The sequence below is a fragment of the Sphaerodactylus townsendi genome, linkage group LG08, assembly GCF_021028975.2.
Source record: "Sphaerodactylus townsendi isolate TG3544 linkage group LG08, MPM_Stown_v2.3, whole genome shotgun sequence".
Taxonomy (NCBI): domain Eukaryota; kingdom Metazoa; phylum Chordata; class Lepidosauria; order Squamata; family Sphaerodactylidae; genus Sphaerodactylus; species Sphaerodactylus townsendi.
The window spans coordinates 5,529,140-5,543,459 of NC_059432.1; the positions used below are offsets into that span (position 1 = coordinate 5,529,140).

At 46.3% G+C, this 14,320-nt stretch overlaps 1 protein-coding gene across 6 annotated transcripts in view; it reads right to left on the reverse strand.

Annotated features, from left to right (window-relative positions):
• The window catches only part of FRMPD2 (FERM and PDZ domain containing 2), a 103,149-nt gene that overhangs the window by 8,530 nt on the left and 80,299 nt on the right, over positions 1-14,320 (reverse strand). For 5 of the 6 annotated variants that reach the window (XM_048505911.1, XM_048505914.1, XM_048505912.1 and 2 more), the window contains 4 exons: positions 7,893-7,969; positions 5,653-5,702; positions 1,886-1,971; positions 317-465 (listed from right to left, as the gene is read on the reverse strand). In XM_048505911.1, coding sequence (XP_048361868.1) covers positions 317-465; positions 1,886-1,971; positions 5,653-5,702; positions 7,893-7,969 — 362 coding nt within the window. Of the gene's footprint in view, positions 1-316; positions 466-1,885; positions 1,972-5,652; positions 5,703-7,892; positions 7,970-12,749; positions 13,276-14,320 lie in introns of those variants that run through there. The other variant, XM_048505915.1, reaches the window with a different exon arrangement.

Sequence of the window (14,320 nt, forward strand, 5' to 3'; positions counted from 1 at the left end):
TGGATTCCCCCCTTCCAAAAATAGCATCACTTTCAATGTTGTTTAAACTAGGGAGCCCTGGGTGTGTTCAGATTTGTGTCTTTGGGGCATGTTCTATAATGTGATGGTGACTTTGAGATGACTTGGTGCAAAAAATGTTGTTTGGTCGTGGTGGGGGAGGGACGCTGGGGGGAGGTGCCCATATGGGGGGGCGCAAAACTCAGATTTTGCCCCAGCCTCCATTATCCCCAGCTACTCCACTGCTTGATGGCACCTTCTACCACCACCTTAGGCTTGTGCAAACAAAGCTCTCTCAATTGGGGAGGAGGTGACTTACAATGAACTCCTTCAACGTTTCTTGATGTTTAATCTGTTTCTGAAGACTGTGGACATGGTGTTCAAGATGCTGCTGCAGGCCGTTTCTTCTCGGCACTGGCTTTATCTGTGCCAGTTGTGCCAGCTGCTCTTCGGTGACGAGGTTTAAGCCTGTTGGATTGACCCAAAGAAACAGTCATTGGTTTCCAGTTGGGGAGGTTTGGTGGACGGGGCTCTCCCTGAAAAGAAAATGCTACAGGATTTTAGAAAACTCAGCATGGGACAAATGAGGGCTGGAAAAGGGTGGGGTTCTGGCCACGAGCATTGTTGTGCTTCCAGATAAGACAGGCACTTGGAGGTGTTGTCATAAGTGATGCCTCTCTGAGGGGTGGGCAGCACAATCTTGGCGGGGGGGGGGTGCAGTTGAGTGGCAGCTGGCCATGGCACAATCTTACAGGCTCCGCAGAGGTTTGTGGTGCCACACCCAGTAAGAAAACAGGCAACCTCTTCCAATGGCAGTCAAAGGCCCCTTTGCAACCCAATGGGCTGTGCCACCCCTATTGCTGTCCTAAGTCAGCAAAGGGGGCTTTCCTGGACTGAAAGGGTTCAGGAAGTTGACTAAAGTCAGCTCTGCCCCCAGGAACAGCCCCATTAGTGCAGGTGTGCACTCTTGTGACAGAGAAACACTGGTGCTTCTGCAGCATTAGCACCTGGGTATTGTGTGTAGCTGTGTGGCTCCCCAGTGACAGCAGAAGTTCCCCAGATTACTGTAGATGCCCCTTACACACTGGGATTAAGTAGCATTCAGGCTGACTCTGGAGTCAAGCAGCATCGAGTGCCCCTTTCCCCCCTTCATTCAGGATTGCACTGTTCTGGGCCCACTGACCCTTAGTGTCCTGGTGCAATTGGACCGTGTGATATATGAAGGTCATCTTTATCTAACTTCTTCATTGTGATGAAGAAGAGGAAGAAAAGTTTGGATTTATATCCCACCTTTCTCTCCTAGACTCAAGGTGGCTTACAAACTCCTTTCCCTTCCTCACCCACAACAGCTACCTTGTGAGGTTGGTGGGGCTGAGAAAGTTCTTAGAGAACTGTAAATAGCCCAAGGTCACCCAGCAGGCTTCATGTGCAGGAGTGGGGAAACCAATCTGGTTCACCAGATAAGACTCTGCCGCTCATGTGGCAGAGTGGGGAATCAAACCCAGTTCTCCAGATTAGAGTTCACCTGCTCTTAACCATGACACCAGCAGGAAGGTTCCTCTTCTGCATGTGATTTTTAATTCCTTTCCACCTTGATGTGGAACATCAGCAACCACAGTTTCACTTAAGATGCTGTGACCTATTTTGTCTTAGGAACTTAATGGGCATTCCCATCATGCTCAATATCTGTTTAGGGACAGGAATTCTTCCCTGGTCTGTTTGGCCTTTCCCTGGAACACAAAAGACTCTGGTAAATTAGCACAGCGCGCACAGTTCAAACCCCAGACCCTCCAGAGATGAGTGTTTCAGACTTTTGGCCAACTTTCCTTTTAAGAGTGTATTCGCAAGGACAGCATAAGTTCAGAGGGGACAACACGTGCAACGTTACCTCTGGGCATAGCAGAAAGTCTCTGGGCGATGATGTCATCTTCACTTTCACATGGTTCCAGTCTTTGTTTTTCATTCTTCTGCAGGCTTTAAACCAACAGCATTAATCACTCAAGATGCTGTATTGGGTGCGGCAGCAGCAGCCAACGACACCACAGCTGTAGTGCAATACCACGCTCACTTGGAGGCACAAAAATGAAACGTCCTCCAAAGAAATGTTGACGTTTCCTTTACTGCTCAAGCACCACGTGAACCAAGCAGTCCACCAATCCCAGGTCCTACCAAGTGGGGACAGGACAAAGGCACTCCCTCGAGGCATTCAGGAGGAGAGCCCCTGCGCAGTTCAGATTAGTAGGCTGACTTTATGGATTTCCCTGGGCTCTTATGATACACCAAATACACCGAACTATCTTTACCTGGATGACCTACAATGCATCAAGAAGTCTGACACTCTCACTCAGTCATGTCTTAACCAGGACCTATCATTCCTTGACCACTACCGGAGCCTACTATCTTGCATATCCCACCCCTTTATTAAGTTAATTACTTCAGCTATAACCCTGAAGTAATTAGGGGACTTTGCATCACCCATGTGATGGGAGTTTTGCACCTCTTGTTGTGATGCAGTTGCATCCTGTAATTCCAACAGGCAAACTCACACCAACATGACATGTAGCTTTGATCTCCGGATGGAGAAACCGGAAAGGCTATAGAAATTTACCCAAAACAAGATAGGAGCCAAATGGGCACTTCAAAGGGTTGGAGGGCTGAATGGCAAGAAGGGGAGCTTTCCTGATGGATAAAAGACAAAGGGAAGGGGCATTCCATCATGGACCCAGCCTGCAGAAGCATCTCTCTTGGCTTGGGGTCTAAACAGGAACAATAAGAATGTGCTGAGCTGAGAAATCCCTGTAACTGAAATTTATTTTTATTTCTTTGTTTTGAATTTTCACAATAAAATCCTTGAGAACTCAGCTGGTTTGGAGTTATTGGAAGAAAGAACCCAGGTTTTACTGAAACAAGCGTGGCTCTCCCAGGCTTCATTTTGTCAGATAGTAGCAGCGATAGAGGAGTTGATCTCCCTGATCCTGGCTATTCATCATACTTGTCTACATATTTACCCATACAACATAGTCCCATGGTGGCGAACCTTTGGCAATCCAGATGTTATGGACTACAGTTCCCATCAGCCCTGCCAGCATGGCCAATTGGCCATGCTGGCAGGGGCTGATGGGAATTGTAGTCCATAATATCTGGAGTGCCAAAGGTTCGCCACCACTGACATAGTCACTGTCCCTAATAATGCCAACCGCGCCGTCTCAGATTCATTCACTTGATCATTTTACAATGTTGTATATGCTGTCAAGTGGCAACAATGCTTTCCTAGTCTCAGCATTGGACAAATAGGCCAGCCCCTGCACATAAGAATAAATGGACATAAGTTTGACAGGGGGTGGCTGCTGAGAGACCCTGGCCTGCCTATCGTCCCTGAGCTAGTTGAAAAACAGGGTCAGTAGAGCCAGGACTTAGTGATTCATATTAAGCCACATCAGTTCGATTGCTCTCAGTTTTTTCTTGGCTTGGATTTCATGCTGGCAACTCACGTGCCTTAACCCCACCATACCTCAATATACAATGGTACTGCAAAAGCAACCACACGCATTCCCATTCTACTAATGGACAATGCTATTGTCCTGGATAGTCCACACTAACTGGAGAATGACATATATCAGAAGCTTATCAGGGTTGGTCCTGGTTAGTTATTGCATGAGAGAACAGCAAGGAATACCAGGATTGTTATGCAGAGAGAGACAACTGAACACCACCTCTACTAGTCTCTTGCCTTGACAACCCTATTGGGTTACTGTAAGTGGGCTGTGACTTGCTGACACTTAACACACACGCTTGGATTCATCTTCTGCCCTGACCTGGATAGACCAGGCTAGCCTGATCTTGTCAGATCTTAGAAGCTGAGCACAGTCTGTCCTGATTCGCATTTGGATGAGTCGTGATGCAGAGGCAGGCCATGACAAACCACCTCTGAACATCTCTCACCTGGAACACCCTACGGGTTGCTGTAAGTCAGTTGTGACTTCACAGTGCGCGCGCACACACACACACACAAGGTAATGGACAGGGAGAACCTCAGTGTCATGGGTCATCCCTTGGAGAGTGATGAGTCCTCAGGGGATGAGCAGAGCCCAGTAAACTCAGACCAAGTTGGGAACCAATGAGAGGGGCCCTGCAAGTTTTACAGGGTGAGCAACAGGAATGTCAAGACTCAGAGCCAGAAGTGCCTGCAGACAGGCTGTGCATCCAGCCCTGCTCCAGCTGCAGAGACTCAAGCACCTAGCTCACCTGAGCCTACATGCCAGCAAAGGCAGAAGGAGTTGTTGTGTCTGGTAGCTCACAGAAGGCACCTTCTGCAGCAGGGGGAGGCAGGATGAAGTCTAACATGCTGGAACAGCCTATAATATCAAGCAGGTTCATAGAATATCCCGGCCTGGATGCAACAAAGCTCATGACTGCTGCAACGCTTCCTCTGACTTGAGGATTCTGTGCGGACCGGACTTCTGACGCTGAATTCTGACACTTGGGCTGAACTCGGCTCCCTGCTGTAACCTGATACCTCTGCCTGGAAGCTCAAGCCGGGACACTCAGTTTTTCTAATGCCTGGTGGGTCTGCTCACTCCTCCGTGCGTGTTGATGTCTGACACATGAACCACAGACTCTTCACAAATGCAAATCAGCCCCTCCCATTATCTGCCTTTGAGGGGAAGGGGCTCAGAAGGATGGGTCTGACAAAGATCGAATTCACACGGGGAAATTCAAACTAGATCAAAGCAAGTTTGAGAATAAATCGCACCTTTTCAACGAGGTTTCAACCTCCCCACCACAGCATATTTCCACTGAAGACATCTAGGCCTATCTCGCATTCAGGAAATATAACATTCCCCACTACCACGTAATCGCCATGGCTGGTCTCTCCTGATTGGCTGGCGTGCCGTGTCGGGGCGGGACCGTTTCCCCCCGCAAAAACATGATCAGACGTTCCAGCCATTGCCGACTGAAGTTCTCCCAGTCACTTGCAAACAAATTGAAGTTTGCTCATTTGTGAGAGTGAACGTTAAACCGTTTACCGTTTAATCGGCTAATCGTTTTACTGTCTTCCCGTTTGAACTATTTACTGGCTAACATTTCCTCACACACGTGCACACTGAGGCCAATATCAGAATTGAAACCTAGAGGAGGCTGCGCGCGTATTGCGCCAGCCCACCACACGCTGATTGGTTAGAAGACATTTGTGTCACGCTCAACGGCGGGAATTCAGAAGCCAGATTGGACCACCGATCCTCCCCTCCAAACTGGATCGGAGGCATGTTTGCAGAAAAAGTTGTACTTGCAACCAGGTTCCACAAAGACGCGAGATAAGGGGGAGAATGAACGACAGAACCTGGATGAAGCCTTGTTAGTCGCTCAACCAGTGGGGATTTCTTCCAGAATCCTTGATATTTTGCGTGAGTATCACGCGATTAATTGACCGTGGGGAATCGACCAAAGTGCTGGAATGCTCTGCACAGAGGGTGGGAATGCCTTTGGTGTCTTCAGTCTTTGTTTGGCGTCTCCCAGAGATACCTCCGGGCCATCTCTTGTCCTCTAATAGGGAAAGATCTGCTGCCTTTGATTGAAAATTAGTTACCATCCCCTTCCACAAAAGAAGGCAACTACAACCTCCATACACATAAACTGTTACCCAAAAAAACATACCTTTCAACGCACCCAGGTTGGTGAGGGGAGGCATTTCTATCATCTGATTCCTAGAAGAACAAACACAATCAACAAAAATGAGCAAGAGAGGAAATGAGCAAGAGACCTGGAAACCAACTAATTTGAACCCAGTGGCTAACAGTCCAAACGTACTATATAATTTATGAGCTAAATAAAACTTATTCTTGACTGAAATCGTGCCTTGCAGTCTCAATTTTAATTTAAACAAAGCATAAACAAGGATCCTAAAATAGGCGTCCTTGATAATCTTACAATCTAAATATAATCTGAGTTTATGCTCTAAATAAGTCCATGTTCATAAGCTTTCCATTGTTCAGAGTGATTGTTTGCATTTTGCTTAGATTAAAATTGAGACTGCAAGGCATGATTTCGGTCAAGAATAATTATTTAGCTCATAAATTATACAGTATGTTTGGACCGCCAGCCATTGGGTGCAAGTTGGTTGGTTTCCAACTTCCAGGTGAAGCCTGTATTATAACTGATCTCCAGACTACAGACACAGATACCACTGAAGAACGCTGGGTCAGGGGGTGGGAGGTGCATAAAACTCTAGGTAGGGTTAACAACTGGGATAGGAAATTCCTGGCAATCTGGGGGTGGAGTCTGGGGAGGGGAGGGATTAAGCCAAGTATAATTCCATAGAACTGCACCCTACAAAGCAGCCATTTCCTCCAAGGAAACTGATCACAGTGGTATTATCGGCAGTAATTCCTACGGCCCACCTGGAAACCCTAAGGGAGGAAGGGAATTTGCAGAAGTGGATCTGGATAAAGAGAACAAGAAGTGGTGGGGTTGGAGGGAAGGGTTTCAATTCCTGCACAAATTCTCTGGGGCTCCCTCTCTTTTCTCTTTGAAACAGGGTTGAACAAGGAATTCCAGACTTCTTGATTCAGGTATATTCACTTCTTTTTAGCCATTGAAGAGATTCTTCAATTGTATTTGAGTCCCAGACTAAGCTTGAGCATAAAACTATTGTCTTTTGTGATGTTTAAAATCTGTTGTTCTTGTTTTTTAACAACAATCCCACATTCCTTCCTTGTCTTTCTTTTGTAATCTGTTTGCTGCACCACGCTGGATTTTGTGTGTGTGTGGCCAATTATACAGGGAACTCTTTCCTCAGGACTTTTCTCTGCACAGTGGACTTGCAGAGAGCTTTCCTCACATTGTTGTTTACACGTGAGGAGGCAGCCCTGTGCTTGCCATGCAACTGCTTCCTAAAGTCTCAACCCTCTCCTTTTGCTGCTTCTCTTTAATTCCACCTTCTAACAACCTTAAAGGCACAGATCTCATGATATTCTCTTCCCCTCCCTTCCCCTACACACACACTCTCTCTCTCTCTCTTTCATTGTTGCTGCAAGAGAGAGGCTTGTTTTTAAAATTGAAGATTGTCTGAAAGGAGGTTTTTAAAATGTACTCCCAATCATTGGGGAGGGCAGAAACAGAGCAGAGAAGATGGGGTGAAGCTAGAAAGAGACCCTGCTTAATATCAATGTATTGATACAAGCATTTAGAGAAGTGGGAAGAAGTCAGCAACAGGGTGGAGGGAGGGAAAGCGTGCAAAGCAACGTGAGGGCTTGGGGGGTGAGATTATGTGTGCTGGCTTTGGGCGAAGAGATATGGGAACAAGTTGTGCTCGTTGGCAAAGTCTGCCCACTCTAGTTGCAAAGCAAAATTAAATTCATGCTAGAAGTGGTCTCACTTGCTGTGGGGAGAATAGAAAGAGAAAGCGGAGCTTGAGGAAATACATGTGTCCAAGAAATGTTGCAGCAATGTACATTTGCCCCAATCGTGCAGCTATTGCCTTGTGTGTAATCGGCCTGGGCGTGCATGTGTGAGAAAGAGATAATGACTAGTTGTGTTGACCTTGCTTTAGGGGCTCACACTCAGACCAAGTGTACTTTTGGGACCTGCAACAGTATTTTAAAACTATTCCACCAAGCCTGCATCATGAGGGGTGGGACCACGGAGAAATTTAGTATGATTTCTTCAGTCAACTGAGCTCATGGCAGCTGTGTAAAAAATTATTTCTGGGTTGGTGGGGGGTAGAGGATTATTGGGGAAGGCTGAAAAAATAAAATGGCCAGAATCACAAAGTTGCGTAAAGGGGTGTCTGCATATAACAAAGACGTTTAATCTCTGTACTCACCTCCATCCAAAACAACAAACACTGGATCACATGTTAACTCAGCTGCCCAGGAGAAGTTTCATTCTCACCCTACCTGGCTGTTCATTTGACTGGATTCTTCAAGGCTGAAATCCATCTGGGATCCTATCACTCCCATGCCACCACATCCATCTAGACACAAGAGTTAACAGTCAGCGAAGGAGCAATGGTCAAGGGAATCTGGAAATCCCTCCCCGCTCTATTCAGATGCAAGCTACAAAATAAAATAAAGGTGCAGGATAGAAAACGCTGCTCCTCTGGAACATGCTGGATTTAGTGAGGGAGACATTTTCTACCACGAAAGAAGCAACGTATTTACTGAGGTCACCCAATCAATGCTGACGAAGCAGGCCTAAGAGAAAGGTCGAAGAATATTGCCTTGAATTTTCACTTGCTGCGGCGGATAGAAGTAGTTGGTGAAATAACGCCCATTCTTCTCAGATCTTCTGACTTCCACAGCTTCTGACAGGAAGATCCAGGTAGTGATGCACAGTCTAGTCCCTCCTCAAAAAGCATTTAAGCCCAGCAGATTTCTTTCTTTGACATGGAGGCAGGGCCAGCACCTGGAGGGCTTGTATCTTCTGTACCCCCACATATGGGCTGGATGCGCCCTCTCCTACACTACAACATCCTTGAGAGCAGCCTTTCTAACTGCTACAGTCCCCAATAGAACCTTTCCCTCTAAGAGTCTGTGATGTCACACAAGTTCTGACCTACCCATTCTTCTCGAAGGTCCCATGTGATAGGAAAAGACCATGTCTTAGAAATCCCCAAACTCAGCTCAATGTGGGGGTTTTTCAGGGTAACAACCTGTGCAATCCTAGAGAGAACTCCAGTCTAAGCCAGTTCATTTTTTAATGGATTTAGACTGGAGTAACTTGGCTTAGGATTGCACTGAATTCCTCATTAAATTAGCTCTTTGAACAGTTCGCAGAGCTGTTGTAAGGTTTATAAACAGTTAGCATTCACAACTTCATGGATATCACATGGGGACTAATAAATTATGCTCCAAAGGAAAAGAAATAGGCACTTTAATTCAGAATACAAGGAAACATCTGGAAATAAAGGTGGTTGTTCTAGGACAGGGGTCTGCAACCCAAGGCTCTGGAGCCGCATGCGGCTCTTTCAGCCTTATACTGCAGCTCCACATGGCCCAGAGGTCGGAGGGTAGTGCGGGTGTGTCCCTCCAGCCCTTCAGAGCAGCGCTGGAAGGAAAGGTGTGTGGGGGGACCGAACCGGAGGAAGCTCCGTGCATGAGGGCGCCGCTTTTCGTGTCCCCTCCACTCACCTCTCCTTCCATTACTCTGGAGGGCTGGAGGGACACACCCACACTGCCCTCTAACCCCTGGAGGTCGGAGGGTAGCATAGGCGTGTCCTTCCAGAGCAGCCGCCATCCCCCCTCTGCCCCATGGAACCAGGCGCCTGCCTGCTCCATGGGGCAGAGGGGGCTTCCCTGCCCGGCACCGCTGCCTCCCACAGCGCAAAAGGTGGTGGCACCAGGCAGGCCACAGCCGCCATCCCCCCTCTACCCCACGCAGAGGGGGTTTCCCTGTCTGGTGCCTCCACTTCCCAGCGCTGGAGGGAAAGGCGAGTGGAGGGGCCGAACCAGAGGCGGCTCCGTGTGGAGCTGCCTCCCCGGCTCGTAAATCTTTGGGGCCATGGAAAATGGGTCCAAATGGCTCTTTGCGTGGTAAAGGTTGCTGACCCCTGTCTAGGACTTTCTTATCTCATGATATCTGAAGCTGCTTGGTCCTATGGCCCATGGTCTTATGGCCCATGTTTTCACGCTGTACCTGGATTTTAAATAATGTTTTGTTCTTACAATTTTGCAAGCTGCCTCAGGTATCTTTTTATGGAGAGGTGGCATGATATTTGTCTAAATAGAGAAATTTCATCCTCTGCCAGAACAGCATGTCTTGCGCTTGCATTTCCATCATCCAAGGGTCACCCCACCCAGCAGCAACGTGCCTTTACTCTAGCCAGGTACACTGCCATCCTCCCTGCAGCTGTTTTACCTGGAAGATTCCCAGCCTGGAAGGGCAAAGCCACATTGAAATCATTTCACTTTTTTTCCTACTGTCCTTTTTATGTTACTATTTGTGTCCATTTTATTAACCCATTTCTTTCTAATTGGGAAGGACTATCTGATGAAGCCAAGGTATCGTTTCTCCTGGCAAGCCAGAATCCTAGTACAACTCCATGAGTTGCAACATTTTTGCAGCAGGCCACAAGTCTTCATAAATCTAGGTCAATTAATTTCAAATTATATGACACTGTAGTATATGATTGTGTATTTTGCACGCTAATAAAGTTTCCGATTCGAAGGTGCCAAAATAATGAAATGCTCTCTCGTTTCTTCCAGCATCTTAGCTAGGGGTGGGGCTTGCATATCTATGGGACTGCCTCTTCCAACATGTCCCTTGAAGGTCGCTGCATTCAGCTAATGAAAATCTGTGGTTGACAGTGGCGTACCTAGGCAAACTGGAGCCCTGAGCAAAACCTGAGCTTGATGCCCCCCGCATGGGTGGCCACCCTCTCCCACCATGACCAAACAATGATTTTTTCCACGAGGTCGTTTCAAAGTCACCATCACATGCTCCAACTCACAAATCTAAACACAGCAATGGGCCATGCCACACAGCAGAAATATTTATATATATATATATATATTTAAACAATTTCAAAATGCTTTCAAAATGTTTTATTACTGCTATGAAAACATTTTATGGTGTTGTATCCAGTCCCCCCAATTGGGGGAAACAGCATCACTTTCAATGTTATTTAAACTGGGGACCCCAGATTCTCCCTTTAAGGTGGCTTTAAAAGGAGAATCTGGGCTCCCGAGTTTAAACAAGTGATGCTGGAATCCACCCCCAAACAGCATCATTTTAAATCCACCTTAAAGGGAGAATCTGTTTTGGGGTGGATTATCCCCCACCCTGAAACAGAATCACTTTCAATGTTTAAACTGGGGACTTCAGATTCTCCCTTTAAATCCATGCCGAAGGGGGTGAATTTAATAACAACAACAACAACAACAACAACCTTTATTAGTCATTGAGAGACTAAAAGAAAGAAAGAAAACAAGCATTGGCAGGAAGGGGGTGGATTTAAAAGGAGAATCTGGGGAAATTTGCGGGGTGCCTGCTGTCAGGGGTGCAATTGTTAAGATAGCAGCACCAAAATTTCACAGTATTTTCATGAGACCCTACTGATAATACCACCCAGGTTTGGTGAAGTTTGGTTCAGGGGGTCCAAAGTTATGGACCATCAAAGGTGTAGCCCCCATCTCCTATTAGCTCCCATTGGAAACAATGGGGGATGGGGGCACTCCCTTTGGGAGTCCATAACTTTGGACTCCCTAAACAAAACCTCACCAAACCTGGGTGATATCATCAGGGGAGTCTCCCGAAAAATCCCTGAAATTGTGGTGCTGGTAGCCTAAAAACTGCGTCCTCTGCAGGCCAAAAATGGAAAAACACTGAAAATACAAAAAAATCCCACAAACGAACCTGCAGTTTTTGCGCCCACCACAAGGTGGTGCCCTGGGCAACTGCCCACTTTGCCCAATGGGAGGAACGCCTCTGGTGGTTGTTCCCTGGCCAAGGGAAGTTTGGCTGGCCTCCACCAGGGCCAGGCCCTTTTCAGTCCTGGCCCGGTGGAACCCTGTCTGGGGAGACCAGAGCCCTGAGGGATTTAACACAGTTCCTCACAGAGCTGTTCCACCAGACATATGCCTGCTGGGGTCCCATTCCAATCAGATAGTCAAATTATAATAGAAGGTGGGATCCATGTATTGAATTGGACTGTGGGCCTGTGGGAGGTTTTTGCTGGTATATATTTTAAATTTAAATGGTATTTGTAAGTGTAATTTTACAGTATTTATAGTGCGTTATATATTGTTTTATTGGATGATGGAAACCACCCTGAGCCGCAGGGAAGAGTGCTGAATAAATCCAGTAATTAATAAATAAAATAAAATTCTGTGACTACTAACCTGACCCTTCTCAGATGAAAAGGCTTACACTAGTAAAGAGACCCCAGATCACCTCCCCGTCCCACACACTCCAAGGCTGGTTTTGCTCTCGTTCAGATCCTCAGCCAACGTTACCATTTTTATTAATGTGCATTCTCTTCCAACAATCCCCCATGAAGACTATCTAGTGTGAGAAAACTGTCACTAGTATCTTCTTGGGAGTTAGACTTATGGAGGAATGTCTAAAATTTCTCAAGATACCAGTTCCTTTTTCCCCACATGATTTTCACCAAGGCAGTGATCCTCAGAAGTGCTGTTATAAACAGAAACTGTAGACTGGTTCTGGTGGGTTTTCTGGGCTGTGCGGCTGTGGTCTGGTGGATCTTGTTCCTAACATTTCACCTGCATCTGTGGCTGGCATCTTCAGAGGTGTATCACAGAAAGAAGTCTGTTACACATTAGGAACAAGATCCACCAGACCACGGCCACACAGCCCGAAAAACCCACAACAACCAGTTGAATCCAGCCATGAAAGCCTTCGACAGAAACTGTAGAGCCAAAAGCGGCCTTTATGTTGGGGCAAATGTAGACGACAGGGATGGATTTGGGTGAGGAGAGGCCCTAGGGTATTCCACCTGTAAAGCCCCCCTCCCAGCCCCCCACCCTCACGACTAGAGGAAGTTGGAAGAGTGTTTTAAAGCTCAGTAAAGCTGAGGATGATGATGGGTGTTTAAAATTCCACAATTCCCCCTCTGAAGGATGGACATAAGATGTTATTGTTCAATATCGTAGTGATTGGGAAAAAATGCATAAGTGTTAAAATTAACATTGTGAAAACTTTTGCCATAACCGTGCTTTTTTTGTGGAATAAGCAGGAATGTTTAGGAAAATGAAACTGTAAGTTGACTTAAGTTCTTTAAAAAAACCAAAAAAAACTTGAGCTTTCACATTTTATTGCTTTGGAAGTGTTAATAAGCTGATGATGATGACCTGACAGTGTGACACTTTTAGATCCTACTTTATGCTGTAATTAAACAGTCAGTTTTAAAATACATATTAAGAAATAGAGAAACTACAATCATTAAATACACCAAGATGAAAAAAGTTTTTTTTCTGGCCTTCCTCATAGCAAAATGATCCAAAAGTTCATCAAAATTTGTTTGCCTAAGTTTGTCACTTTCAGTTCACAGAATGCTCAAGGTGGACATTTTATGTTTAATTCTTTTTTGTTTTGAGGAAGATGGCTTCCATATTAGGGAAGACCATCTGAATTTTTTACTTGAATATAATTTGAAATAAAAGTCTGTATGAGACAGATAATGCTCTTCAGTAGGCCCGTGGCTTTGTCTTTCGTACAAGTGAAAGTGCAAAAGTTCATTAGTAAGTTTCACGTCAGCTTCTTCCAGGTATGCTTCCATCAACAAACAGTTCCATCAACCTTGCTGAATTTCTTGCTCAGATGCTGTTAGATTAGCAAGAAAGGAAAATATTTGCACAATATCACTGTACACAGTAGCTCTCCTTAACCTGGCTTCAAGTGCATCTAGTATAGGAACAAAGGATTTAATCCTAAACTAATCTCTTGAAGGAAGTTCATCTAAGACATCAAGACCAGATGCACTTCCGTTATTTGTAGTAATGCACTGCTGACCCAGCAGCACCGTGGTAGAACGTTGGGACGCCAACGGACCTACGGCCTTCTGGTCGCACCGCACCCCCACTCCTCATCCCCCCATGAGTCACGGGTCATGAACTATCTGGCTCAATCACCGGGCGCAGGGACAATGGTCTTGCCCCCAGGTGAGGATTAGGCTCAGACGCTTACGCTCCTCTCCGCACGTAGCCAGGTGAGATCATGCATCACATGATGATCTCCCGACCTCCCGCCTCCCGCTCTCCCGGAACTCCCCCCGGTCCTCCCTCCTACACGCCCCGAGTAGAATAACAATAAAAGGTGCCAGGAACCAGCAGGCGGGAGACTTGCTAGGAACACGGACCTCCGGGCTCCCGCTGCTGGCGATCTCCACCAGATGTTATCTCCGCGTCTCGTCTCGTTCTTACGCTGACCACGTGGGTCGACTACAGTTATTTCCTTGCCATTTCCTTACTCTTTGTCTCCTTGTGACAATTCTGTAGCTAACATTTGGCAAGGTGACTTTTGCTTGCTGCTCAAGCTCATCAAAATCTTCTCTAATTTTGTTTTTAAAATCCTGAAGTGAGCTGTATAAACTTGCACAAGTACTCAGTAACAGACTTCTGAATGGCTTTGCTGACCCAGTGGAAATTACTCAGCACTTGGGTCCAAAAATGCAGCATAAATAAAAAAGCAAGTTCTTCCATTTTCTGCAAAAAACTGTTAGCTTGAAACCTGGTGCCACTCTTCCCATTAACATCAGAGTACAAATGACAGAGAGCATCAGTGATAGCACGTAACTTCCCAACACAGCTTGTGTGGCTTTTGCATGTTGCTCCCCCCAGTGTCTGACAAATATTCAGGCACTTTTGAC